Genomic DNA, 24,907 nt, shown 5'->3' on the forward strand with positions numbered 1-24,907 from the left:
AGTGCTCCATGCACCCTGGCCAGTCAGAAAGGGGCTCAGCCTTCCTGATAATGGAATGTAACACAGGGGCTAATGATTTCAGGCAAGATTTCTGAATAGCCTGAATTTTCATGTCTAAGCAGACCCAGCAATGAGTTTAAGTTTCTGGAATTTACTCAGCTGAAATGTCAATGCACTGCAATTAGAAGTATTGCCACTTGTATGTTTGGCTGAGCTTCCTTTTCTGGTCTGTATAGGATGACCTCAGAGTTTCATTGCAAGGTCTGCATTCTGCCATCGATTGCTCTGTACCCATGTACATGACCAGGAGAGTATAAAATGCTCTGTACTTGCACTGAAACCTCCAGCTGAGTCTGCCCCTGGCTGCCCGGTAATGCATTCTCGTGAGTCAGGCCTGCGGGGAACCTGGGTTCATGCCAATAGAGCAGCGGAGGTCTGAACCAGAGTTTTCATTTCCTCCTCGTGCGTTTGCAAGAGCTGAGCAGGGCTGACAAGCACGGGGCCGTGTGGAGAGCGAGCGTTCGCTCAGAGCCGACCTGCTGGCCCATCACGAGAGGAGAGCGGCACCTCAAAGGCCTGTTTGGAGTTCTGGATCCAGAAGGAAGGAACCAGCTCGCAACAATTCTGTCGTGCCCCCCCTTTGATAAGTAAATGGCATAGCTCCTGCCCTCAATTATACTTCCGACATGAGGACCATTTGCCCCAAGAAGGAGGGGCTCTTTGTGCAGAAGGACCGTGAGCTCCATTCAGTTCCGGCTCTCCAAAGACAGGCCTGGGCTCAGCAGTTGCTGATTTTTACTGCTGTGCCTCTATTAGTGAATTGGGGCTGTAGGAGAAAACAAAAACCCAGTGTAGATCTTGTAAGCTGGACAGAGTCCTTTCACTGTGGTTCAACACAGCCATGAATGTACCAAAGGCCTTTGCATCTCCCCCGCCCCAAAATGGGGGCCAGCTCTCAGTTGAGGGCACTTAGTGCAAGCTCAGAGACTAAATTTGTGTATATTTTGCTGGAAGTCACACAGAGTTGAAGGAAGTTTATTTCCAGCTAAGTAAAGGTGCATTCCAGTAGATTTCCAGCTAAGTAAAGGTGCACAGGACGGCAACTTTGCTCTTGGGAAAAACCCCTGTTGGTAGCAATGGGGGTTTTTTCACCGAAGGATCACTCTTGCCCCTCTGTAAACCTAAATTGCAAAATCATAAAAGTCATCAGGGGCCATGCAAAGAACATAGCGTGGCCAGCCTTTGCAAGGAAAAGGCAATCTGTCAGCGCTTCTGAGGGAACGCGGCTTTTGCGGAAGATGTGAGGATATTCGGTTTGAACTTCGTAAAACAAGCCACTGAATGTGTACACATCATCCTGAAAAGTGCAGTGTGTGTGCGCTTGTCTTTAATATTGCAATTCTCAATATTTGTCTTGTGGCCAACTTTCACTTGGGGATTTCTCTGCTTGAAGCTCTTAAGGACTTTTATATGGTGGTTGTATGGGAACAGCAGAGGGAGCATGGGTGCCGGAAGGCCCAGACTGGACCAGTGTCAAAGGTAGGCAGGACTGGACACCATGGACGACGACGACAATGGTAATGAGGAGGAGGAGGAGGAGGAAGAGCAGCTGGGCAATGAAAAGGGAGACTTGCTGGGGGAGGGAACCATTGAAGGCATCTTGTCCAAGGGCCCTCCAAAAGCCAGAGATAGCACTGAGTATATTTCTAGGAAAAATGCGAAAGGGGCTGGGTCTGGGTCTGGGGCTGGGGCTGGGGTGGGGTGGGGTGGGATGCCCTGCCTGGAGGGAAGGCCTGGCTGGCACTCTGACTGGGAACGCTCCCGTACTATGCCACTTAGTTGGGGGTGCTTTTACTGGGAACATCGGAGCGGCACTGCCAGATCAAGCCATCAGAAATGGCACTGTGGTCCAACTAGAAGCTTTCAAGACACCTTCTCTGCTAGTTTGCCTTACTCAGCAGTCTCCGTTTTACAAGCTGAGAGACAGACGGACATTCAGGAGGTAGAGTTTTGAGTCCAATCCATCAGTGTTCCTAGGCACTGTTTTGTTCAGCATCATGAGAACTTTTGGAGCCAGTGAAGCAACAGCCTGGAGGAGTTTGGGCAGGCCCTTTGCAAGATAACTGTCCAGCTTTGCCTGTTGGGAAGCCCCTTTGATCCCCTCTCCCCGTGGTTCTTTCCTGCACACACCAAGGCGTCAGTGGAGGAGGACTGAGATGGTCACAACAGATCTTGTTAATGCTTCCGGGGATAACGGAACCCAGCACCGCAAGCAGCGTTTCTCCAGCATGGTCTTTTTTAATGCTGTAAATAAATAAATGGATTAAATAAAGATGGGCAGAGAAGCACGAGGGACCCCAAAAAGAGCTAGGAAGAAGGCAGGAGTGACCGGTCTGTTGCTAGCTTGCCTGAACTTGTGGTCCTCTGAGCAATGCTTTTCAGAGGGAAATAAGAGAAGGGCACGCAGTGTCCTGAGAATCAGCAGGAACGGGCTTGGGCGTCCTTGGGCAGGAGGAGGAAGCTCCGCTGCAAAGTGTTCGCTGGAGGGGAATTCAGGGAGGCTGACGGGAATTTCCCGGTTGCTTCCTGTGTTTGTTAAGAAATGGCCTGCGGTGCCCCATAGTGGCTCTCGCAATGCCCACACGAGGGCCCTGTTCACCGCAGCAGCAAAGCTCAGCAGAAACAAGTGGAAATGCACAGGAGAATACCTTTCGGTTTGCAAATACCACAAACATGCAGCTTAACTACACGCTGTGCAAAGAAGGGCCTCCCTTCATCTGCCTTAAACCTCCCTCCAGCCAGTTTATGATTGCTGCATGAGGAAGCCGGCCCCCTAATCTTCACTTATTTGCACTCGCACTGCCAATGTGAAGGGTTGCTGCTGCACAGCAGTGTGCAAGCATTTTCTTTGATCATGTGCATTAAAGCACCAGTAACCTGCATTGATCCGAGCGTCTTTCAAGCTGCCCTCCAATGCTAAGGCCAAAGATGCCACCACCCTTGCTTTTGTCAGAATCCCGGAATCTCAATTTGAGAAGAGGGAACAAAACTCTGGTTCATGAGAAAGACCAAGTGTCCAGACCATCTGAGGCTTTATTGTATTTCCCAGGTTCCCCGCAGGTGCGTACTCATGATAATGCATTACCGGGCAGGCAGAGCTGAACTCTTCTGCAAAGCTTCAATACTATTGCAGGGCATTTATAGGCACACAGGTACAGGGCAATCGCTGGCAGAATGCAGAGATTGCAATAAGATTCTGAGGTCACCACATACAGAACAGATAAAGAAATGTCAGTCAATCACACTGTAACAATGAGATCACAATATTTCTAATTGCCTGTATTGACACTTTAGTTAAGTAGCTGGAACCCATCTCCAGGTCTGCTTAAGACATGTAAATTCAAGCTACTGAGAAACTATGCATGAACTCAAGACTCTTATCTACTCTAGACATTCTGAATTGGCCAGGGCACATGGAGCCTCTGGGCTATCAAAAGACACTTCCTTGTAAACTGAATTCCAACAATGGCTATTTAATCACTGTGAAGGTATACAACGTAAATTCAGACTAAATGACCTGTGTACTGTAGCTTACAGCTAAAGGTGAGAGAAAGGAGTGGGGGATGAAGGCCATTTGAAACAGTGACTTAGCTTGGTTTGAGAAGTACAGGATTTGATCCCACAATGCAAAAAGCACACAGAAGTAATGCTTTTCAGACAGGATTTATCCAAATTTTCCCAACACTTTCAATAAGGCCATTTTGCGACAGCCCACCCCGGACTCGCTGACATGGCCCTGGTGTCCTCACGTTGCAGAGGAGCTGTGGGGTCCGAGCTCCAGGCGACGGCTGCACTGAAGCTCCTGCCCACCTTGCAGTTCGAAAGCATGCAAATGTGAGTAGATAAAAAGGTGCCACTTTGGTGGTCAGGTAACAACGTTCCGTGCACCTCGGTGTTTAGTCATGCGGCCACATGGCCATGGACAAACGCTGGCCCCCTCGGCTAGGAAACGGAGATGAGCACCACCCCCTAGAGTCAGGCATGACTGGACTTCACGTCAAGGGGAAACCTTTACCTTTACCTTTAGTCTGTATTTATTACACAGGGGCTACTGAACCCTGCGGTCCTGCAGCCTGAATGGACACGGCCCCAGGAAAGCCCTCCCGCTGCACTCCTCACACCGCGGAAGCACCCTTGCGTCCCACTGCGTGATCAGGCGTTGCTTCAGGCTGAAGTCCATGCTGCAGCCTCACTCCGGTGCCTTGCTAAATGCCCTACAGCGGACTTTGGCTGAATGTGACTCCAAGGAGGCTCTTTCAGTATCGCTTTGCCAAATGTGAAGTACGCTGAATGTTCTGCAGGCCCAGACATGCTCGAAAAAATCTGTTTTCCTCGCTGCTTTTTACGTATTCAGTAGACAGTCTAGATCTCTTGATAAAGTGCGACCAGGCTGTGTTCACCTGAATGCCAAGAAATGGAAAACGGGAGCGGATGCCAGGGAAAGGAAGTTCGCGAGAGCGTGGAATTGGACAGCTTTGCAGCCTTGTTTTTGAGTGATGATACTAAGATACAGGAGGGGATGAAAACGCGCACTCACTGAGCACGCCACCAGAACCAACTGGGTTTGGCGCATCAGGCCTTCCAGTGACTCCCAGGTGGTCCTGGAGACCATTCTGAATGCTTGCAAAACTGCATTTGGGAAGGACTCCCTGGAGAAGAGCCTAATGCTGGGAACAATAGATGGCAAAAGGAGAAGGGGACGGCAGAGGATGAGGTGGCTGGATGGAGTCACTGGGGTGTGAGCTTGAGTGGACTCCGGGGGATGGTGGAGGACAGGAAGGCCTGGAGGAGTGTTGTCAGTGGGGTTGCCATGGGTCGGACACGACTTTGCGACTAACAACAACAAATGCCACCCCAAAGCGTGTTCCAACTTGCATCGTGATCAGATGGGGAAGCAGCCGTGCAAAGGCATGCAAGCTTTTGTGTTCCTTTCCCCAGGTGGACACCTCAGCTGTGTGCATTGCCAATGGGGGCGTTTTTCTCCCATTGATAAAAGCGTCAGTGTGTATTTTTCAGGAGAACATATGTCTGTAAGCATTTTTCAAATGTATGCATTTGAATGCCATTTTTATAAAAATGTAATTAAATCACAAGTTCAGAAAAGTATAGATTTTGGCTTCAGATTGTGTTTACTTCTGCATTCAGTTCCAGGAGACATGAACTGAGTAAATTATATTAAAAATGGGCTGAAATTAATTTCTCAGCTATCACTAACTGAAAGATCCCAGTTCTGATACTCAAGATTCTCAGTTGAGAAATTCCAAGGATGCAGTTCTTGTCTTCTTTTGGATGGAAGGATATTTTTCTGCAAAACCAAGTTGCTATTAAAGACAAAAAGCAGACCAGGAAAGCTTTCCAGAGAGCTGGAGACCCAATGTCTGTACGTCTCTATTTGCTTAGTTTTTTTGCCCTTTCACACAAATAGCCAATCAGTATTCAAAAGTGAAAGTAACAGAGGCAAGGAAATAACATAAGAAGAAGGCCATGAGCCAGAAGACCGAGTCATACAAAATAAAAATAATCGTTATGCATCAGAGTTGAACATCTGGGCATTCCTGAAACAGAATGTCTGAATGGCGCAGACATCTGAAAATAAAATTAATGGTGCAAGTCCTAGTGCCCAGGAGGAAATCACTGATTGCTCATTGGTAAGTGGCTTGTTAAATTATATTGATTAATTCCCAGAAGTCACAAACATTTTTGGCTTGGTTGTTTTCCTTAAGGAGATCCACTGTTTCAACCCTTTTCCTCCAGCCCTCATGCAGCCAAAGATTCCCTTAAAAGCAGGTTGTGAACAGCCAGAAGCGCCGCATCCATGGAGTAGCCATCACCTTGGGCTGTGCAAGAAGCATTGCTGGTCCATTTACCCTTTCCAGGACCACCGTCCTATATTAGCCATGCTGCAGAGCCTCTACACATGACCGCCCCCCCATACATCACAGCGGTGGCAGCATTTGCCCGTATTTGGTTTCTTTGCTCTCTCTTCCAGGGAGGGGGGCAGGCAGTAGCAATTTGCTGACCAGCAGGATCAGCAAAATTTTGTGGAAATTTGCATTTTGTGTGGAAAGACCCTGGTCCCATCCTTGATCTCTGCAGGTAGGACCGGGAGGAAAAGTGCCCAAGCTCTTGGGAAAGCTGGCACACTCCTAAGATTTTGGCCTGTGGCAGCTTGGGAGGGGTCTTTAGCAAGCAGGAAGATTCTGCAAGCCACTCTGTTGCTTTGCTGCAACCGACAGACACAGCTGCCCCTTGGAAAGAGAAACTTCTTCTGAAATTCTGTTCTGAGTATCTCCTTCGCATCTGACCACAAATGGTTCTAGGAAAGAAAGTTGCACTTCCACAAGGAAGGGATACATTTAGGCTGTCATTTTTATTCCTGAGTTGTTTATGTGTTAAGTTGCAGAGCCAGCGTGACGGGGTAGTTAGAAAGTTGGCGAATCCTTATTTAGGTGATAAGGTGTCCTCACCTATGGAGGTCAGTCCTCTCTTTGAAGGTGTCCTTCTATTTGACAGAGGCTTTGAAGTTGAGATGCATTGGATTTCTTTTCAGGTAGAGCTATTGCAACTACATTTCCGCTTGCATACACACACACACGTTTGCAAACGCAGCGCAAATTGGCATCCCCATTTCTGGCCAAGTGTCTTCCTAAGGGCTGGAGCTGGTTTGCGGGGTGGCCGGGGATTTCATCTCAACTGCAGTTCCCCATGTTTAGCAATGCATCAAGTTCATGGAGCTTCTTGGATTTAGCAATAGTCGCTTTGGGGGCTGTTTAGCATGAACCAAGTTCCCCGCTGCCCTGGGCAGGCAGAAATTCCCTCGGGGGAATGCTGAGTCAACTTCGCCCTGGCTTCAGGGTCCCTCCCATCCTTTCAGCAATCCTCAGCTGGAAATTTTGCACCTCCACCCCAAACTATGCTCTTCTGCCCTGGAACAGCCAGTTTTCCACTCCTTTAAAAGCCTCCATCAACTTCACTAACCTGGTGAGCTCTGCAAGTTGGGCTACGACTACCAGCCGGGCTGGGCCAGGGGATGCTGTGCACTGTAGTCCCATACAGCTGTATGTCACCCACATGGAGGAAGCCTGACCTAGTATGTATTCTTGGGGTTCAGGATGGACCAGACAAGCACTATTGTCCGCCAGCCTTTGATTAGCCGCTAAAGCGACACCTCAGCAGCCACAGCATCTGAAAACACAAGTCGTGCCCTGCACTTCTGTTCATGGATCAGACCTAGAAAGGAGAAATCTCTTTTCCCCACACCAAGATGTTCAGGAGCACCCTATGCATCTCTGGGCAGCAGCCCCACGGAATTCAAGGAAGTGCGCCTCGGATTGAGGCCTCCATGGCTTGCTGTGCTGGCTGGGTGCTGAGCTGCAAGGGAAGCTGGACTTCAAGGGGTGGTGACTCCAGGTTACCACAATTATAAGTGGCCATTGCAAAGATGAATATCGCCGTGGCAAAGCGAGGCAGGGCTGAGGGGCCCTTCGCTGCCCTTCCTCAGGTGCCAGCCGTTCTCCATGGTTGCCAAGGGGCTGATTCCTGCAAACACCGCAGGGTGGAGGCCAACCCGGCAAGAACTCGCAGGGAGAACTGGTCTGCTCAAGCTGCGACAACCCAGGTTCAGGCTGGACAGCAATAAAAGCTTCCCCATGGTCAGAGCAGTGGGACAGTGGGACCGGCTGCCTGGAGAGGTGGGGGGCTCTCCCACACTGGAGACGTCCAGAAAGAAAATGGGCAGCCCTCTGAGTGGGAGGGTGTGGCTTGGTGTCCTGCAGCAGCAGGGGTCTGGACTTGATGGCCTTCATGGCCCCCTTCTGACCCTGCTGTTGTATGATTCTGTGAAATCATCCTCTGCACTTTCCTGGAAGTAAAACACTGATGCTTTATCCACTCCTAGGAACTTTGATATTAGCAGAAGCTCCCATTTCTCGCTTCCTCACACAGGACAGGAAACATGAGCAGACTCGGGGATTCTGTCTCTCACACACTCACACACACTCACACAGGCACTACAGATAGTAAAGCAGACTGAGTTCCCGGGGCATTCAGACATGACAACAGAGGACAGGAGAGAGGGATCCAGAGAAAGAAAGTCAGACAGGGACAACTGGGGAAGAGCAAATAATCCCCCGCCACCCCCCCACATCCCCCCCCACTCCATAATCCACTTACGTGCTTGCTCACTTGGGCCAGTCACTCCTTTAGCACGACATACTCCCAGGATTGTTGTGAGGATAGAAATGGGGAGAACTTAATGGAGGAAAGAGGGTACACCGATGAGATAAAACCGAGTAAATATATATATGAGAAGTTACTTGTCTTACCCGACACCCATGATAGTCTCCCTAGCATAAAAAAACCAGCCACTGCAGACACACATGGACCCGCACAGGCTCGTCACAGCAGGCATTGAGTGCCCGCTTTTCCTTAAAGCAAAACCCCGAAGACCCACCTCCCCCCTCAAAAGAAAGCATTGTCCTGCTTCTCATTTTTGTCATTTTGTTTCTCTATCTGCATGTCATCCTGTCAAGGAAAATTTGTTAACATTTTCTTTGAGATAATGATCAGGAAACTTTGTTGACATTTTCTTTGAGATGATCAGGAAGGAAGGCAGGACGCGCTCCAGCGGAGCAAAGCTCAGGGAGCCAAGGATCCATTTGGGTGCCAGGAAGCACTTCCTGACATTATGACCCCGAGGGTGTGGAATGGGCTTCCATGAGAGGTGGCTGAGGCCCCATCAGGGAGGATGTTCAAGGATAGTCTGGGCGTCCACATGGTGGGCATGTCGTGAGCGGAGCCGGCTGGAGCCGGGGGTCAGGCTAGATGGCCCGAGAGGGGCTTCCTCCCTGTTGAGCTTGTGGAGAATTCCAGCATCGCAGCATACTTTGCACGCGCTTTCGGGTGGGTCGGATCATTGTGTGCATCCAGATTTCTTCTCAGGTAAGTGCACAACATGATCACCCAGCCCTTCTGCTCCGCTTCCTTCCCTCCAGGTTCGGTACGACACAGAGGGGGACTCAAAGCATGCATAGACGTGCCCGTCGCTTTATCCCTAGAGGCCGGGTGCCTGGCCTACCTAGCAGGGCTCCTGAGATGGTGCAACATGGGCCGACCCAGGATACGTTGCAGCTTGAGGCAAAGAATGAGATGGGGCTCCTTCCATTCTCTGGGGAGAAGCTTGCTGGGGTCGGGGAGCCTCGATGGCAGCACAGCCCCGGGTACCCGGGCTCAGTCAGGAACGCCCCCTTCGCCTTGCACCTCTGCAGTTTTATTGAAAGATCCCCCAGGACCCCTGCAGTTCCTTACGCAGCATGTTCCTGGGTTGTGGTTCTCCCTGCCAACTGCACAGTCACAGCCCACGGACAGACGCTTTTATAACCTGCCAGTCACATACACCAATGCAGCCTGTGAGGTTTCCAGATCATCTGAGTACAGCAGCATCCCGATGTCCCTAGGCTGACACAATGTTCTAAACCAATCAGAAATACCGGGAACAATAGTACGGAAAACATTGCCGATCGCTGCATGGACGAGTGAATTGAGCAGACCTCCTTGCAGTCTGGATCCTGCTTAAACATGCGAGTGTGTCTGAGGGAGGAGCCATTCGGGAAACCTGGCCTGGCAGCCGCGCTCAGCAGGGCCCGGCTCTGTGGGATGAGATGCTGGGGTGGGTCCACTCAGACCCACATGGGCACCGTTGTCTCAGTCCTTCTGCAGCTGATGAGAACGCAGGCATTTCCCCATGGAGAGGGTTGGCCTCCAGCAGCTTCCCAGTCCAGCTCCGAATTCCATCTCCTTACAGTAAGTAAGAGCAGCACTTAACAGTAAGCACTTACTTACTTCGGCCAGGGCGACTTATTTTATTTTATATTGTTAACTTGTTTTATATTTTATTGTATTATATTTTAATTGATATCTTTGTGAGCTGCCTCGAGGCTTCGGCGAATGGGCGGCATAGAAATTTTCTAAATAAATAAAATAAATAAACAGTGACCTGGCTTGGAATTGGGGTGCTTTCCGAGAGAGGGGTGCAGGTATTTTTATAACACAGAGGCGCATAGAAGCAACCCTTTCCTGCCAGGATTTATCTGAATTTTCCCAACACTGGCCAACAGTCAAGCTGTGCCCCAGTCTTGGCACTGGGGAGGCTGTTTCGACCAGAAAGAAGGCACTGCTGTCCCATGTGCTGTCAACCTGTCTCCAATTTATGGCGACCCAAGGAAGGAGAGCTCTCCGACATGCCCACCCTGCCCGCTCTGCTCAGCTCTTGCAAACTCAAGGTTGTGGTCTTGCTCACCTTCTTCTACCTTCAACTTCCCCCAGCAAAGGGGAAGATCCCCTGTCTTCTCTCTGCTTTCTCATGATGTGCCCAACATACAACAGCTTCAGTTTCACCATTTGGGCTTCCAGGGAAAATTCTGGCTTGAGCAGACTAGCTTAGGGAACAGAAACAAGCTGTGAGCACACAACTCTTTCTTCCAACACTGCTGCCACTGCAGAGAATTTGCTGCTTGAGGGAACTGCCTCACCTTGCCTGAGGATCAGGTTCATCCTGGCACCTAGGGACACCGTGTTACACATCCAACCCCTGCTAAGAGAGGTTGTTGTGCAGTGTGAACCTGGCAAGCATAGCTTCTGCAAGGGTTAAGCAACCCTCAGATAACCCATGTTTTAGGCTAATTCAAGGGCGGTTTCATTCTCATGTAATCCACACTCACCAGTTCACACAACATGAGGGATGCTTCACCTTCATATAACCCAAGTTCACTGGGTCCACATGATGCAACAAGCCCCAGGTGGGAACTGCACATCAGAATGGTGGCAACCTACACCCTGCATGCTTCACAGCCTCACTATGGGTTAAATAACCCACAGTGGCCTGTCATGGTTTGCCCAGCCCCACAGACTTCACATGCTTGGACAGGTGCCCCAAAGAGAAAACGCAGGAAAACAGAAAGTCGTCCCTGTGGGTGGATGCGGTACAGCAGCGATGCCTCCTCTGAGAAGGACGATGCCTGGGGCAGAGGCGTGATGACTCCGCGGGCGTGTGGGGCTCAGACTCTCCTGAGCAAGAATGGTTTTCTTTCCAGGGTTAAGGCAGCAGGGCTTGGGGTGGCGAACCTGCAAGACAACCTCCCCTTATGCAGAAGGAGATCAATCTGCTTTGCACATAACCAACTGGGAAGCAATCCTAAAAGTTAACTCCGTGTGAGATATTCACCTAGCCAGCAGTTCCGACCGTGATGATCAGCACTTCCAAGTCGTCCAGCACCTGGTTCCCAGACCAGCTCCAGTCCAGACACAGGCAGAGCGTGATGAGCAACCAGCTAACGCGATGCAGGCATGGCCCGTGGCAGGTGAGCCGCCTTCCCAGGCCTCAGCAGGTTGCAATCAAGACTCTCCAGAAAGAAAATAAGCAAGAAGTATCTCATGGGAAGCTTAAAACATCACAGGTACTAAACAGCAAGTACTGGGAAACAGCAATATTTTTAACCTGCAACATTAGCCAATAGACGGCAAACTGGAGAAGAAATGAAGAACAAGTATTCAGAGACCAGGGCCAAATGGGGGGGACACCCAGGATTGCAGGGGTCTTCTGACCATCTCCACTGCAGGTGGGTTGTAGCATATTTGTAGGGAAGACAAACACTTGATCTTAATTCTCCAGTCTTAGAGCCCTATTGGAGGAAAGCCAGAATCCTATATAAAGGTATCCCTTTCTTTACAAGGTTCTGATTAATGCGGGCCTTGATTAACATGGTAAAATTAAATGTGACAACCCCCTGATACATGTGGCAGAGTTTTAATTAATGTGCCTTTTAAAATTTGCCACAAACAGTCATGGGCATGAATATGTCATTCCAGCCAGCCAACCGTGATCTCAGGACTCCTATGAGACTGTGGTTGGTAGTGTTTGTATTACAAATTCCAATTATTTGTCGGAAGTTTTAGAATCCATTGACTGTGTCGAAGAATCAGAACACCTGCCCATCAAGCAAAAAAAGAAAAAGGAAATTAATATCCTTAGATACAAAACCTGATATCATTAAAAGATGTAAAGGTGCCAGTGAAATTGCTGCATCTATATTTCCTGCTGAGCTGCAGAAAATGCTCGAGGAAAATAATTATGATTGCCACCAAATTTTCAACATGGATGAATCAGCCTATGCTGGGAAAAAATGCTATATAGGACTTTTACAAGATCAAACAAGAAGCAGCACATCCTGGTCATAAAGTATCAAAACATTGCGTAAGTATTATGTCTGGAGGAAATGCAAACAGAGGTTTTAAACGGAAGCCACTCCTTGTCCACCAAACTGAGAAGCCGGTTACGGAGGTGTAACAAGAACTCTTTATCTGTACTTGGGAAGGCACATTGTAAGGCTAATAATTTCTACTGTTGATTATTAGATTTAATTAAGGTGGTTTTGATATACACGGCAACATGATGTGATCGGTTCACAGCATTAATTGAGGGATACCTGTACATGTTTAGACAGGAAACAAAGACTTCTCAGTTCTCTTCAGCCTGCTTTCCTATGGCGAAGTTAGATTAGAACTCCCATTATCCCCAACAAACAATGTGTGAGATTCATGCGGGCAGGGGCACAGGACTGCCAAAAGACAAAATCTGGCTAGGTCTGGGGACAAGTATTTATGCTAACACCGTGAAAGTCCAGGGAAATGATATCATTCCGGGAGAAAACAAGCTTGTTTGTTTTTCAAGGGAGAGATCTGGGTTTTTCCACTGGGAATGATGAAATCTGGGGAAACATTCCTTTTCTTTTCTCTTTCAGAACAAATGCTTTCCTTTAGGCCTTAAGAACTTTGTGTTTCAATGATCCTAGATCCAAAATTCAGTGGCAGTAATTCCAAGGAGCTCCCAGGCCTGAGGTGCATCACTCTGAGAATGGACTCCAAAACTGGAGTCATGCGGACTCAGCATTCCTACAGAGAAGTGTGGGGGGGAACTGTCTCAGGAAGGAAAAACCTCGTGTTTCCCATCCATCCATTTTAGGTCACCTCTTATTGGACGTAAGAATGTTCCGGACTTCAGCCAAGCCTCTCTCTTTGTGGAGCTTTTTCAAGGCACTTGGGAGGGAGGTGAAGACAGGGACCTGTGATGGGCAAGCCAGAGTCAACCTGGAACTTCCCAGCTTCCAAGTCAAGTCTCCAGGCTTGTGTTGGATTTTTTGCTTGGAGCAGGAAGCAAAACTGGGTAATGGGGTTGGTGGAGGAAGACTGGGGCAATCCAGAAAAACTTGCATCGAGCAAGGACAGTCTCCCCAGCAGAAAGGTAGCAGCAAGAAATCTTTATTTTTCATGCAAAGCACGCGGATGCACGAGTGGCATTTTGAACACTAAGAAGGGCCGGCTGCTCACTTGAAGCACGGCGGGGAAGGGAAGGCACCAAAAGCAGGCACGGTCGAGAAGGCGGACTTCCTGCGGGAGGGGCCCAAGGGGTGTCCTGCAAGGACCCCCAGGATCCTCACGCGAGCTGAGCCAGTATTCCTTTGGCAGTTCGTACTGCACCTTCTGTCGTTGCACAGGTGCGTGCCACACCTTGGCTGGGCTTGTTAGTGGCCTTCAGACTTTGAAGGTGTGGAGTGACTTTCTCCACCTTCAGCACCAGAGAGCTTCCTGCCAAGTCCCCCGCCCCTCTTTTCCAGCAGTTCTAAAGCTTATAAAATCAGCTTTATTGGAGCTCAGCAAGTTTCGCAGTGCTGGAAGGGTGTTTCCAAGAGAGCTGTTAATATGTTGCATGAATCAAAGTACTGATAACATAGAAACATAGAAACAGATTGAGTCAGAAGGGGCCTCCCGGGCCATCTAGTCTGATCTCCAGCACCAGCCGGCTCTGCTCACGACATGCCCACCATGTACATGTCCAGCCTATCCTTGAACACCTGCATGATGGGGCCTCAGCCACCTCCCGGGGAAGCCCATTCCATACCTTCGGGGTCCTGACTGTCAGGAAGTGCTTCCTGGCATCCAAATTGAACCTTGGCTCCCTGAGCTTTGCTCCGTTGGAGCGCGTCCTGCCTTCCTCTGCAGGGGAGAACAGGTCTCTGCCCACCTCTGTGTGACATCCCCTCACGTACCTGTATGTCGCCAACATATCCCCCCTGAGTCTCCTCTCCTCCAGGCTGAAGAGGCCCAGTTCCCTCAGTCTTGCCTCATACGGCATCCCCTGCAAGCTGGCCACCAACCTTGTGGCCCTGCGCTGCACTGACTCCAACCTGGCTAATCCTTCCTGTAATGAGGGGCCCAAAACTGAGCACAACACTCCAGTTGTGGGTGCACCAGAGTCGTATAGAGTGGTGGTAACACCTCTCTCGATCCAGAAGCCACACTTCTGGCTATGCAACCAAGGGTGGCGTTCGCCCTCTTGGACGCTGCATCACACCGCTGACACATGTTCAGCCTGCAGGCGACCAGCACCCTGAAGTCCCTTTCACAAGTGCTGCTCTCCAGCCACTTGTCCCCTAACCTGTACTTATGACACCCATTTCTATGCCCCAAGTGCAAGACCTTGCACTTATCCACATTGAACGCCATCCTGTTGTCTCCTGCCCACTTCCATAGTCTGTCCAGATCCTTTTGGACCTGGAGTACCTGCTCCTCAGTTGTGGCCACTGCTCCAGTTTTAGTGTCATCTGCAAATTTGATCAGCAGACTGTCCACCCCTTCTTCCATGTCATTGATGAAAAGATTAAACAGGATCAGCCCCAGGACAGAGCCCTGGGGGACCCCGCTTGTCACTGGCCGCCATCCCGATGATTCCCCACTATGGTTACCCTCTGCTTTCGGTCAGTCAACCATGCCCTAATCCACCGGACAGTGCTTTGGTGTATCCCAAAACTCCTCAGTTTCTCCACCAGGATATCATGGGGCACTTTGTCAAAGGCCTTGCTGAAATCCAGGTAAACCACATCCACTGCATCCCCTCCATCTAGCCACCTCGAAACCTTGTCCTAGATTCCACAAGGTTTGTCTGGCAGGACCTGTTTTTGCGGAAGCCGTGTTGCGTGGCCGCCAGCCTCCCTTCCCTATCTAGCATCACTAGATCTCTCTCTATTATGAGCCTTTCCATTGTTTTTCCTACAATGGATGTAAGGCTAGCCGGTCTATAATTCCCCATGTCCCTTCTACTACCCTTTTTGAAAATTGGGAGCTCCAGTCCTCTGGAACTTCACCCATTCTTAAAGATGGAGGCCAGTGGGCATGAGAGAACCCCTGCCAACTCTCTAAGTACTCTCAGGTGTAACCCGTCAGGGCCTGGCACCTTTGTAATGTCCAATGCCCTGAGGAGCCCCTCGACTTCAAGGGCGGTGACTCTAATCTGTGCCCCCAAGTCCCCGGCCTCATCTAATCTATGTGGATCTCCCCCGTCCTGCTTTGGGGAGAACACAGAGGGCAAACAGTCATTTAGCACCTGTGCCTGTTCCCTCATACCGTCATTTCCTTCTCATATCAGTCGCCAGATCGCCTTCCTCCTGTTAGCGATCGCTCCACTCTGTGCCAGCAGCTTCTGCCCCGGTGGAGGATTATTCTGAGCTGGAACAGTCCCCTGCCTCTTCCCAGAACCAGACTCGACCAGCAGCGTGGTCCATGGTGCTTGTGGGGAAGCATGGCGAGGTCCAGGCCTCTGCTTCCTCCCTGCCTTGCCCAACAGCAGCTCCCGGAGAGCCCAGGATGGTGTGGCTTTCCCAGCTGCCCAGCTGGTCTCGCTCATCAGCCTTGACTGTGCAGACCCCCCTCCGCTTCTGCGCTGGCTGGGGATTCTGTACCGGGAGCAAATTGGAGCCCATCTCCACTCAAAGATGCGAAACGAAGGTTGGGTGCAAGGCATCCTGTGACAGCTCATGCCTGTTCTTTGGCAGGGCTGCAGAGACGGGGAAGCAAAAGAGAGCGCCCACCGTTTCACTTAAGGTCAGTGGAGCTACGGGGCAGCTTTCGAGGCAGTGGCCGATAGGCTAAGGAAGTCCATTCCCAGAATTCCCTGCAGGGCGCTGCTTCCTGGACTGAGGACTGGGATGAGCAGCTGCCCTGCGTGAGAGGAAGGAGGACCGTTCCTACCACCCACTGCAAGATGCAGGCAGAAGCATCTGGCAGCCTAGCCTGGTGCCCTTACAGCAGGGCCGACAGCAAAGGGAGGTGGCCAGGAATATGTCAAGGGCTGCTGAGCAGTCCTCTCCTGGGCCTCCTCCTCTTCCTCACTGCAATTTGATCATCACCTGCCTCTCTGGGCCTGGGCCAGAGGTCAGTGGTTGTGTGAAGGCCTTCCAGCTGCCTGGCTGCCTTTCTGCATAGCAAGGCTGCAGTTGCAAAAGGTTGATTTCTCAGCTAAATGTGGGGTGTGTGCCTTCTTACCTATCAGGAGGAACCCAGGGCACTTCCCAAGCTCCCTTCCACTCCGTTTTTATCCTCACAACAACCTTGTGAGGAAGGTCAGGCTGAGAGTGGCCCAAAGTTCCTGGCTGAGTAGAGACTAGAACCCCTATCTCTTGGGTCCCTAGTCCAGCCCTCGAACCCCCAGGCCACACTGGCTCTCTCTGGCAATGTGTGGCAAAAACAATCTCTCCGAATCCAGGCCAGCTCCCCCAAAGGAGAGGACTGTCTCATCTTCCCTGGACATGTCCTTCACGTCAAAACCAAATTGTTAAACAGGTGGGACTTTATTTTTGCCAGTTCAGCTCACCTCACCTCTGGCATTTGCTTTGTTTATGTCTTTATTTATTTATTTATTTATTTAAAACTTTTCTAACCCATCCTGTACATAGAAGTCTCAGGAAAGTCTCAGGCCTTAATCTCACGAATGAAAATGATGCCCCAGCCTGTTCCGTATGGTTTATTCACGAAAATGGCCGTGCAAACTCACTCGCATCCTTAAGGCACAAATCTCGGCCTGCCTGCTTACTTGGAAACAAGTTTCCCTTTCCCATAATACCAGAATCCGAAGGGGTCATTCCATGGGGCTGACGGGGAGGCAGAAAAGGAAGGATTTCTCAACACAGTGCATAAACTATGGAATTCTCTACCACGAGTCATAGTGACGGCCTCTGGGACGGAAAGCTTTAATGGGAGTGGGACAGAGTCATGTGGCGCCAAGTCCGGATCGCTAAACGCTACTGGAGGCAGAGTACCTGTGTCCACCAGCCGCTGGGGAGCATGGGTGGGGTGCTCTTGCATCCGTGCCCCATTGGCGGGCCCCCGTGGGCAGCTGGTTGGCTGCGAACACAATGCCGGACGACATGGGGCTGGCGTCACTCTTCCAAAGTTCTCCAGGCCCTCGGCGTCTCGCCCCGGGAGGTCTGCGCAGGTGTGTGCTGTGCGACCGAAAGGCCGCGGCCTCTTGCGCAGCCGGGGCAGAGCAGGCACGGTGCCGTGCCGGAGGACGCGCCCACGCAGCAGGCAGCGCCGCTCCAGGGAATGGGCTTCCGAGCGCCAGACTTGGCTAGCAACTCCGGGGGGCGGGGGCGGGGGCGAGGCGGCCGGGGGGGGCCCGGCGAGGGCGGCCGCGGCCCTTCGGGGCGGGGGGGGGGGGCGCGCAGGTGCGTGCACGGCCCGCGGACGCCCGGCAGCCCGATTTCCGCTCACACGCCTCCCTTGGCGAGCTGCGCCCCGCGGTGCGCGCCGCGCTTCCCAGCGGGATCCGCCCGCCGGAGGAGGTGGGCGCGAGCGGCGGAAGGGAGCGGCGGCCGCGCTCCGGAGCGCACGTCCCGGCCGGCCACACGGCATCGCAGCGGCGGCCGGGGAGCAGGTGGCCGTGGCCCGGCGGCGGGACGGGAGCCGGCTGCGCGGGCATGCGGGGCGCGGCGCTGGCGCTGGCGCTGGCGGCGCTGCAGCTCGCCGGCTGGGAGCGGCTGGGGGCGAAGGTGGCAGGTGAGCCGCGCCTGGGGCTGGGGCGGGAGCCCGTCCGCGCTCAGTGGGGGGACGTTCTCCGAGAGCCGCTGCCCCTGGGAGCCAGCCCCATGGCCCCGGCGCCGCGCAGCTCCCGGGCGGGCATGGGTACGGCCGAGGGACCTGCTCGGAAGCCGAGGGCAGCCGTCCCAAGCGCGCAACGCGCCCCCGCGGCGCCGGCAGAGCCCCCCCCCCCCCCGCCAGCCGTAAAGACTGTTTGGTTTCTGCTTTGCGAACTGCCGTTGCGAAGAGGGGCTTGCAGTAAGTTCGGGGCTGTTCCTATGCGTATTTTGCTCTTCAAGGCTCTTCCGTTAAAGCAAGAAACACCCCCTTCATTTAATTGTCAACTGCTCTGCTCATTGGATTGAAAGGGCGAGGTATTCTGCATCTTAATGATTATTTTTTCAGTATTGATCAGATTCATCCAACTGGCAGAAGCTTCTGCGCAGCTTACAAGCCGAACCCCTCTCTCTTAATAAGGGGCCAACAAATAAACGGAGAGCCGATAGGAGGGTCTGTAGGACGGAAATCCCCGATCTGTGGCTGGGAAATTGCTGGGAATAGCAGCCCTCCACATCGGGGGGCACCAGGCTGGGGTATGCTGGAAGATGTCGCCCCAGCTTGGGGGGGGGGCGGGGGCAGCTGTTCTGAGGCCTTGCCTGGTTGGTGGCTTCCCAGTTCGGAGACATGCACAGGGCTTGCGGCATGTGGGCCTTGCCCCCTCTCCCTCTCTTCTGCACTCCATTGCATGGTTCAGGCGTTCATCTGGACAGTCTTTGCAGCCAAACTGCAGCTGCTGCCCTGACCGATAATCCCCCCCCCCCGCACCTCTCAGTTTTCCTCTCCGTTGGTAAGATGTCCTTTGTAATCCTGCAGAGTTTTGCTTGCCCATTTACCCCAATTTGCTGGACCAGACGCTTCATTTCCTTCTAGGCTCGCACCTGAAAGGTGTGTTTTTGCATACGCCTAGGAATGGAGAAGGTGAGCTAGGCTGCAATTCTAATAAGACCAGGAACGCTGAAATAGAACCACTTCCCGCCATCCAGAAGAGCTTTTTAAGTGGCATCTGAACTGATAACCTGGGATCAGGTGATCTCAGAGGTCAGCTCAGCAACAGACCAAGGCCTTGATAAACCTCACCAACAACCCAGCCCATCCCTGCAACTTTTGTCCTGTAAGAATCGGGCCATCTGTAAGCAGCCTTGTGTATATTACCAGGATGCCTGTTTCCACTCTTCCAGCTCAAATCAGAGAGGGCTGTCAACTTTTCATCAGCCTTTGCCATTGTCCTTAGGGTCTGTATTCAGTTGTGTCTGATATACATGCTTTTTGCAAGTGATTTCCTTGATATAATTCATTATTCAGTGCTATTTTCATTAAGATCCACGTCTTTGGGTGCAGTTTTCTCTAAGTGGGGCATTTTGGACACTTTTTAAAATTAGAGAACTTCATTGCAAAATCCAGAGAAGTGCAAATTTTGAAAGGGAAATGAGTTTCAGCTCAGGCCTTGGTTCTTATGTGTGGAATCAGGTGTGAACCAAAAAATTTCCTTCTCACAGGGCTTGGTATGCAGGAGCTGAAACTTTTCATGGCTTTGGGACAAATGTTATTTATTATTATTATTATTATTATTATTATTATTATTATTATTATTATTATTATAACAACATTTCTATGCCGCCCCTTGCCGAAACCTCAGGGCAGCTTACAACACGATAAAATACAATGAAATACAATAGCACATAATAAATTACCATTAATTACAAAATACAAAAAATACATTGATTTACAAATATAAGATTAAAATTATCAGTATAAATTAAGTAAATAAAAATATAGGAGGAGAAAGAGAAGGAAGAAGAAGTTGCCCTGGCCAGATCATATGTTTTAACAATTAAAATGATGTTTAAATAAAAAGGTCTTTACCTGGCACCGAAAAACCAGTAATGACGGTGCCAGGTGGACCTCTTTGGGGAGTGAATTCCATAGGTTGGGTGCCACCGCAGAGAAAGCCCTCCTCCGAGTACTTACCCTCCTAATATCCTTCACGGAGGGTTCCCGGAGAAGGGCCTCTCCCGCTGATCTCAAGAGGCAGGTGGGCATATACGGACGTAAGCGCTCCTTCAGGTAACCAGGACCCAAGCCGTTTAGGGCTTTATAGGTCATAATCAACACCTTGAATTGGGCCCAGGCTTCAATGGGAAGCCAGTTGAGGTTGATTTTATGCAGATCAAATGTTTATTCTAGCGGTATTTGTGTGAGAAGTCGGTGGAGCGCAGCGGAAGAGCAGTGACTCATCTTTCCTGGTTTCGGCTGAGACTTGAAAAGTGTACTTGGAACTGAGCACAGTGAAGGCGCTTTGAAACTGCTTCCAGGACTGTGACAAATACTGCATTTCTTCCCCCGCAGGGAGTCGGTGCTTCTACGTATGCAATATATTTAGAAGCAGAGGTCAGACAAATGCTTGGAAACTCTCTGCACACTCACGTCCTCGCCATATGTGAATGCGGCTTCATTTTTGCAGGTGTAACTAGGAAAATGGCCCTTGCCCTCTTGGAGCCACCGCTGGTTTGCTCTTCTGGCATCTGCTCCTCCTTCGCAGCTGGTTAACATGAACATGGGCAGCTCTGAAGGCAGAGGCGCTTCTGTTAAAGGGTCGCACTGAAGGGGATGCGGGACATTGCAATTTGCTGTAGGTGTCATTTGCTTCCCGTGAGCCCCTTTTTTAAAAAAGTCAGATCTTAAGGACTATTTGCATGAAGAAGCGAACAGGGGATTGTACAGGGGTGAGCAGTGTTCAGTCTAGGAGCTAATTTGGGTGAGCATTCTCCTGAAATGCAAAACATGTCATGGCAGAAGCGTGGCTTGGCTGCCTCTGCGCAGGTGGAGGCTTGCCTGCTTCCCCAGCCCCACCGTGTGCTCCCATTGCGTCTGTCGCTTTGCAAAAGCAAAACACAATTTGCCATTGTGTCTGAACCAGGCAAACCGGAAGCAAGCCGTGTTCAAAGTACGGATTCACTGCAGCCTCCCAAGCTTTCCAACTGTTGCAAAGTTTTGCAAAACTCTTGGGGGGTGGTCATGAAATGACTCCCACTGCTGCTCCTCCTCTCATCCGGGCCCCCAGGAGCCCGGAAATTTACCTGGAAAACTGCTAGGCCAAGGTGGGCTGCAGCATCTCTTACTGCTGCCAAAGAAATTGCAGGATCCAGAGTGGGTGAACAAAGTTTTTGCAACCTCCCCAGTAAGACAAAGTTTCAGATTCAGCTTTTTGAGCAAACTATGATGTGTTCCAGGCCCGACTGGCCCAGTTCAGATGTAGCAGAGGACTCTGCCTTGCTCAGGCAGGCAGGCAGACAGGCAGGGAGACAGCAAGCCAAAGTGAAGGAAGCCATGGGTTTGCAGACCTGCGGTGTACCAGTAACTGGACTCCATTGCATGCAATGCTGTCATGATCTGGGTTCTTTGCTGCCTTTATGTCTCCCAGATCCCTTATTCATTTATGCATTTATTTGCCAAACTTCTAAACCACTTAGTAGTGGAAATGCTCTGGAAAAGGCAGGATCTATTGAAAATACAGTACAAATGTTAAACCAATGAAGAACAGTGAAGGATGAAACCCTCGGCAAGCAACATCACGAAGCCAAATTAGCAGCAGAATAAAGCAGAGATGCCAAAACAGTTCTCAGATGCCTAGGGGAATATAAAGGTCTTTGACACTGGAAAGACCATGGAGGCGGGTTCAGACTACTGTCCTGGGGGAACATTCCATCAACGGGGCCACCCCCACAAGGGCTTTGCAGCCACCAACCTCAACTCGTTCGGAAATGGAAAGAAAGGTCTCAGGTGATCCCTCTTGTCTTACCCAACTCTCTTTATCACACGGGATCACTCTCACACCGATGTCACCCCCCTCCTGGTGCCAACTAACTACTCAAGATAAGAATGGAAATCTCCAAAGCCGCCACTCAGAGCTGGAACGCGTTCCAGATTTGCCAGTATGATCAGGAACAAAAGTTGAAGAATGCTTGAAAAATGCCAGCTGCAAAACGGGGAGGTTTCTGGGAAGCAGCCTCCCGCAAGCCTGTGTCTTCCAGACTTGTTTGGACTACAGCACCCATATTCTTTGGGCCTGCTGGGTGGGAATGCTGGGAGCTGTGGTCCAAATGCCTCTGATTACCCACTTATACTTGACAAACCCCTGACCTAAAGGGCTTTGTCCACAAATTCTGGCTGCCAGAATTGGCCATTATACTGGCTGGGGCTGATGGGAGTTGTAGTCCAACACCTACAAGGAAGGCTATGATATTTTCTTGTATATAACGTCAGTGAATTCAAAAAGGAACCCCCTGTTCTTTGTCTTATTTTTCATTGCATGGAATTAGCACAAACCAGTGGTATTTGGAACCCCTGGCAGAATAAGAAAAAGAGCAAACATCCTGTTTTATGTGCTGTTTTTTTCCCTTAGGACAACCAGTGGCCGTCAACGGGTGTGCCAGAGAATGCCTCAAAAAGCTGCAGAATATCTCAAAGGGCTTCTCGAGGACTGTGCAGCGCTACGAAATGGCCACCTGCCGGGCAGAGAGATTCGTTGTGTGAGCATCTTTCCGCCATTACATCTTTCTGCCAGTTATGTGAATGGCCTTTTCAGGAGTAGCCCCAGGAATGGGACCAGCTCTGCCTGGCACCAACCGCCGCGTCTGCTCAGTGCCAGGTTAAGAGTCTCCTCCACCACAAGGCGTTTAATAGCTACTGGCACATTAGCTGTTCCAGCAGGCCTTTTGATTTAATTTGTGCAACATTTTAACGTTCATTTTAAATTTCAGATGGTAATCTTTTAGGGATGTTTTCATTGCAGTTCGTTTTATGTGTTGCAAACCGCTGAGAGACCCTTCGTTGTTGGGTGATGCAGAAATAGATAAATGGCCCCAAAGGAGAGGTTAAAGGAGAGCAAGGACGTTCAAGCACTGTGCCGATTCTTAACGCAATGCCAAATGTGGACAGGCTGCCACTGGGTCTGTTTGCAAACAGGGCTTACCACCCAGAAAGTCCCAGTTAGGACTACCGGATGCAGTTTTCTAAATCAAAATAAACAAGGTCTTCAAGACAACTTGGAGACCATTCCATGAAATGGCTGTGACTTCTTGGCTTTGCAGAGGCAAACGTGTGTGGAATCGTGCAAATTCCATGCCCTTCTCTCCTTTTCATTTGCTTTTCTCTCGCCATCCACTTGTGATACGCAGAGCGCAAGTTCCTTGGGAAGCCCCTCGTTTCATGCTTTGGGTGCAGCTTGAAGTGCTATGTAGGACTGGGCCACCTACACGGGCGTCATGCGATGCGAAGTACGGGCTGGCTCCTCCCCATTAACCTTAGACGGTCTATGGATGCTCCAATTGATTGACACCCCTCCCCATCCAAGGGGCAGAGGGTGGTGCAATGGGACCGCCCCCCCCCCCCCCCCAGGACAGCACCAACTGTGTAGCACTCACTCTGTAGGGACGTGCATCTTCCTAGTCCTCAGTTTTTTCAGGCGCATTAGGCACCTGTTGAGGAGTATCAACAGCGGCTGCTTTTGCTGGATTTCATTCTTTTTATAGTTTGTTTGCTGCACTGCTTGCTACTGATATGTTTATATTTGGTAAGCCTTAGGTCAAGATGCAGGGTAGGAAATAGTGGACTGTGCGGCCAAATCTGCCCTGCTGTTTTGAAATTGCTTGACTTAGCTGGTCCACACTGGTAAGATCTCTCCTTGCTTGGTCCTTTCTTTCCTTTCTGCAGGTTCTTTACAAAGAAGAGCAAGGTTTTTTGTGGTGATCCACAAGCCGAAACAGTGCAAGACCTCATGAGACGCTTAGATGCAAGAAGTGCTCCCCCATCTTCAAAAGTGGACACCCCGGAGTCAGAAAAGCCCCCTGCGCCTCACAGATTCACAGGGGAGCCTGCACCTACAAAAGCCCCAGCTGGGACCCTGAGCCGACCTCCTCAAACGTCTAGCACAGGGCATCCCAACCCACCCGCCGTCAGTTCTGTCTCAGCTGGGTCAGATCCTAGCAATTCTCCTTCCAAGCCTGTTCCCAGCACAGAAGTGGCTGTCCCTCGCCCCACCCTTCGGCCGGAAATGGTTCCAAATGAGGCTGTGGGTCCCAGAACCACTGAAGAAGCAAAGACTTCTGGGAAAGGGCTCACCTCCACCAGGGAAGCCCTGGTGGGGTCTCCTATCAGCCTACAGACTCTCAAAATAGGTGGACTTTCTCTTGGGCGTCTCCTGGGGTCTCCTGCCCAATCCACCATCTACCCGTCCAGCTCTTCCTCCTCAAGCCGACCGATTGCAAATTACACGGAGGAGGGGATGCAGCCATTCACAACCTCTGCCAGGCTGCTGTCTTCCTCCGGCGGTCAGGATTCGGCTCCACGCACCTGGCCTGCCCTGCCCAGCACCCCCTGCTCTGGTGGCACAAGCAAACCCGGCTCGGTCAGCTTGAAAGGGGGGAGCGGTTTAGCAAGCAATCAAGTGGTCACTTTGCAGGATGCTCCGGAAAGCGAGCGTTCTGCCGAGCCAGGCGGAAGCACCTTCCCCGACTTTGCAGCGACTTCACCCATCTGGGGCTTTCGCTGGCAGGAAACAACTGAAGCAAGCTCAGAGCAGGGGGCCACAAATGCCTCGGGGTTTGCTCTGGCTGGGTACCGGACTCACACCGTCATCTTGGTGTTCTTGGCTGGGGCCGTGTGCGTCACCCTGGCTACTGTTGGCTGGGCCTGGGCCAAGAGGCATGTGCTCTGGGGCCTAGAGTCTAAGGCAGGGGTCCAAGGATTGCTGTACTCTCCCATGGATGAGATGCTGTGACGAGGGTACCTCTGGTGAGGGATTTAGCCAGCTCTGGGTCTGGTTGGAAGCAAATCAGGCACTGTGTGTGTGTGTGTGTGTGTGTGTGTGTGTGTGTGTGTG

At 51.1% G+C, this 24,907-nt stretch overlaps 1 protein-coding gene across 1 annotated transcript; it reads left to right on the plus strand.

The window, feature by feature from the left end:
- The first annotated feature begins 1,558 nt into the window (after positions 1-1,558).
- On the plus strand, positions 1,559-24,881 carry LOC123025327. Its single transcript, XM_044433916.1, has 4 exons — positions 1,559-1,698; positions 17,711-17,946; positions 22,430-22,556; positions 23,740-24,881. Exons 1-4 carry the CDS (start codon positions 1,559-1,561, stop codon positions 24,803-24,805), a joined length of 1,569 nt encoding a protein of 522 aa, XP_044289851.1. The 3' UTR covers positions 24,806-24,881.
- The last annotated feature ends 26 nt before the right edge of the window (positions 24,882-24,907 follow it).

Source organism: Varanus komodoensis, unplaced genomic scaffold, assembly GCF_004798865.1.
Source record: "Varanus komodoensis strain SLA01 unplaced genomic scaffold, ASM479886v1 scaffold27, whole genome shotgun sequence".
NCBI lineage: Eukaryota > Metazoa > Chordata > Lepidosauria > Squamata > Varanidae > Varanus > Varanus komodoensis.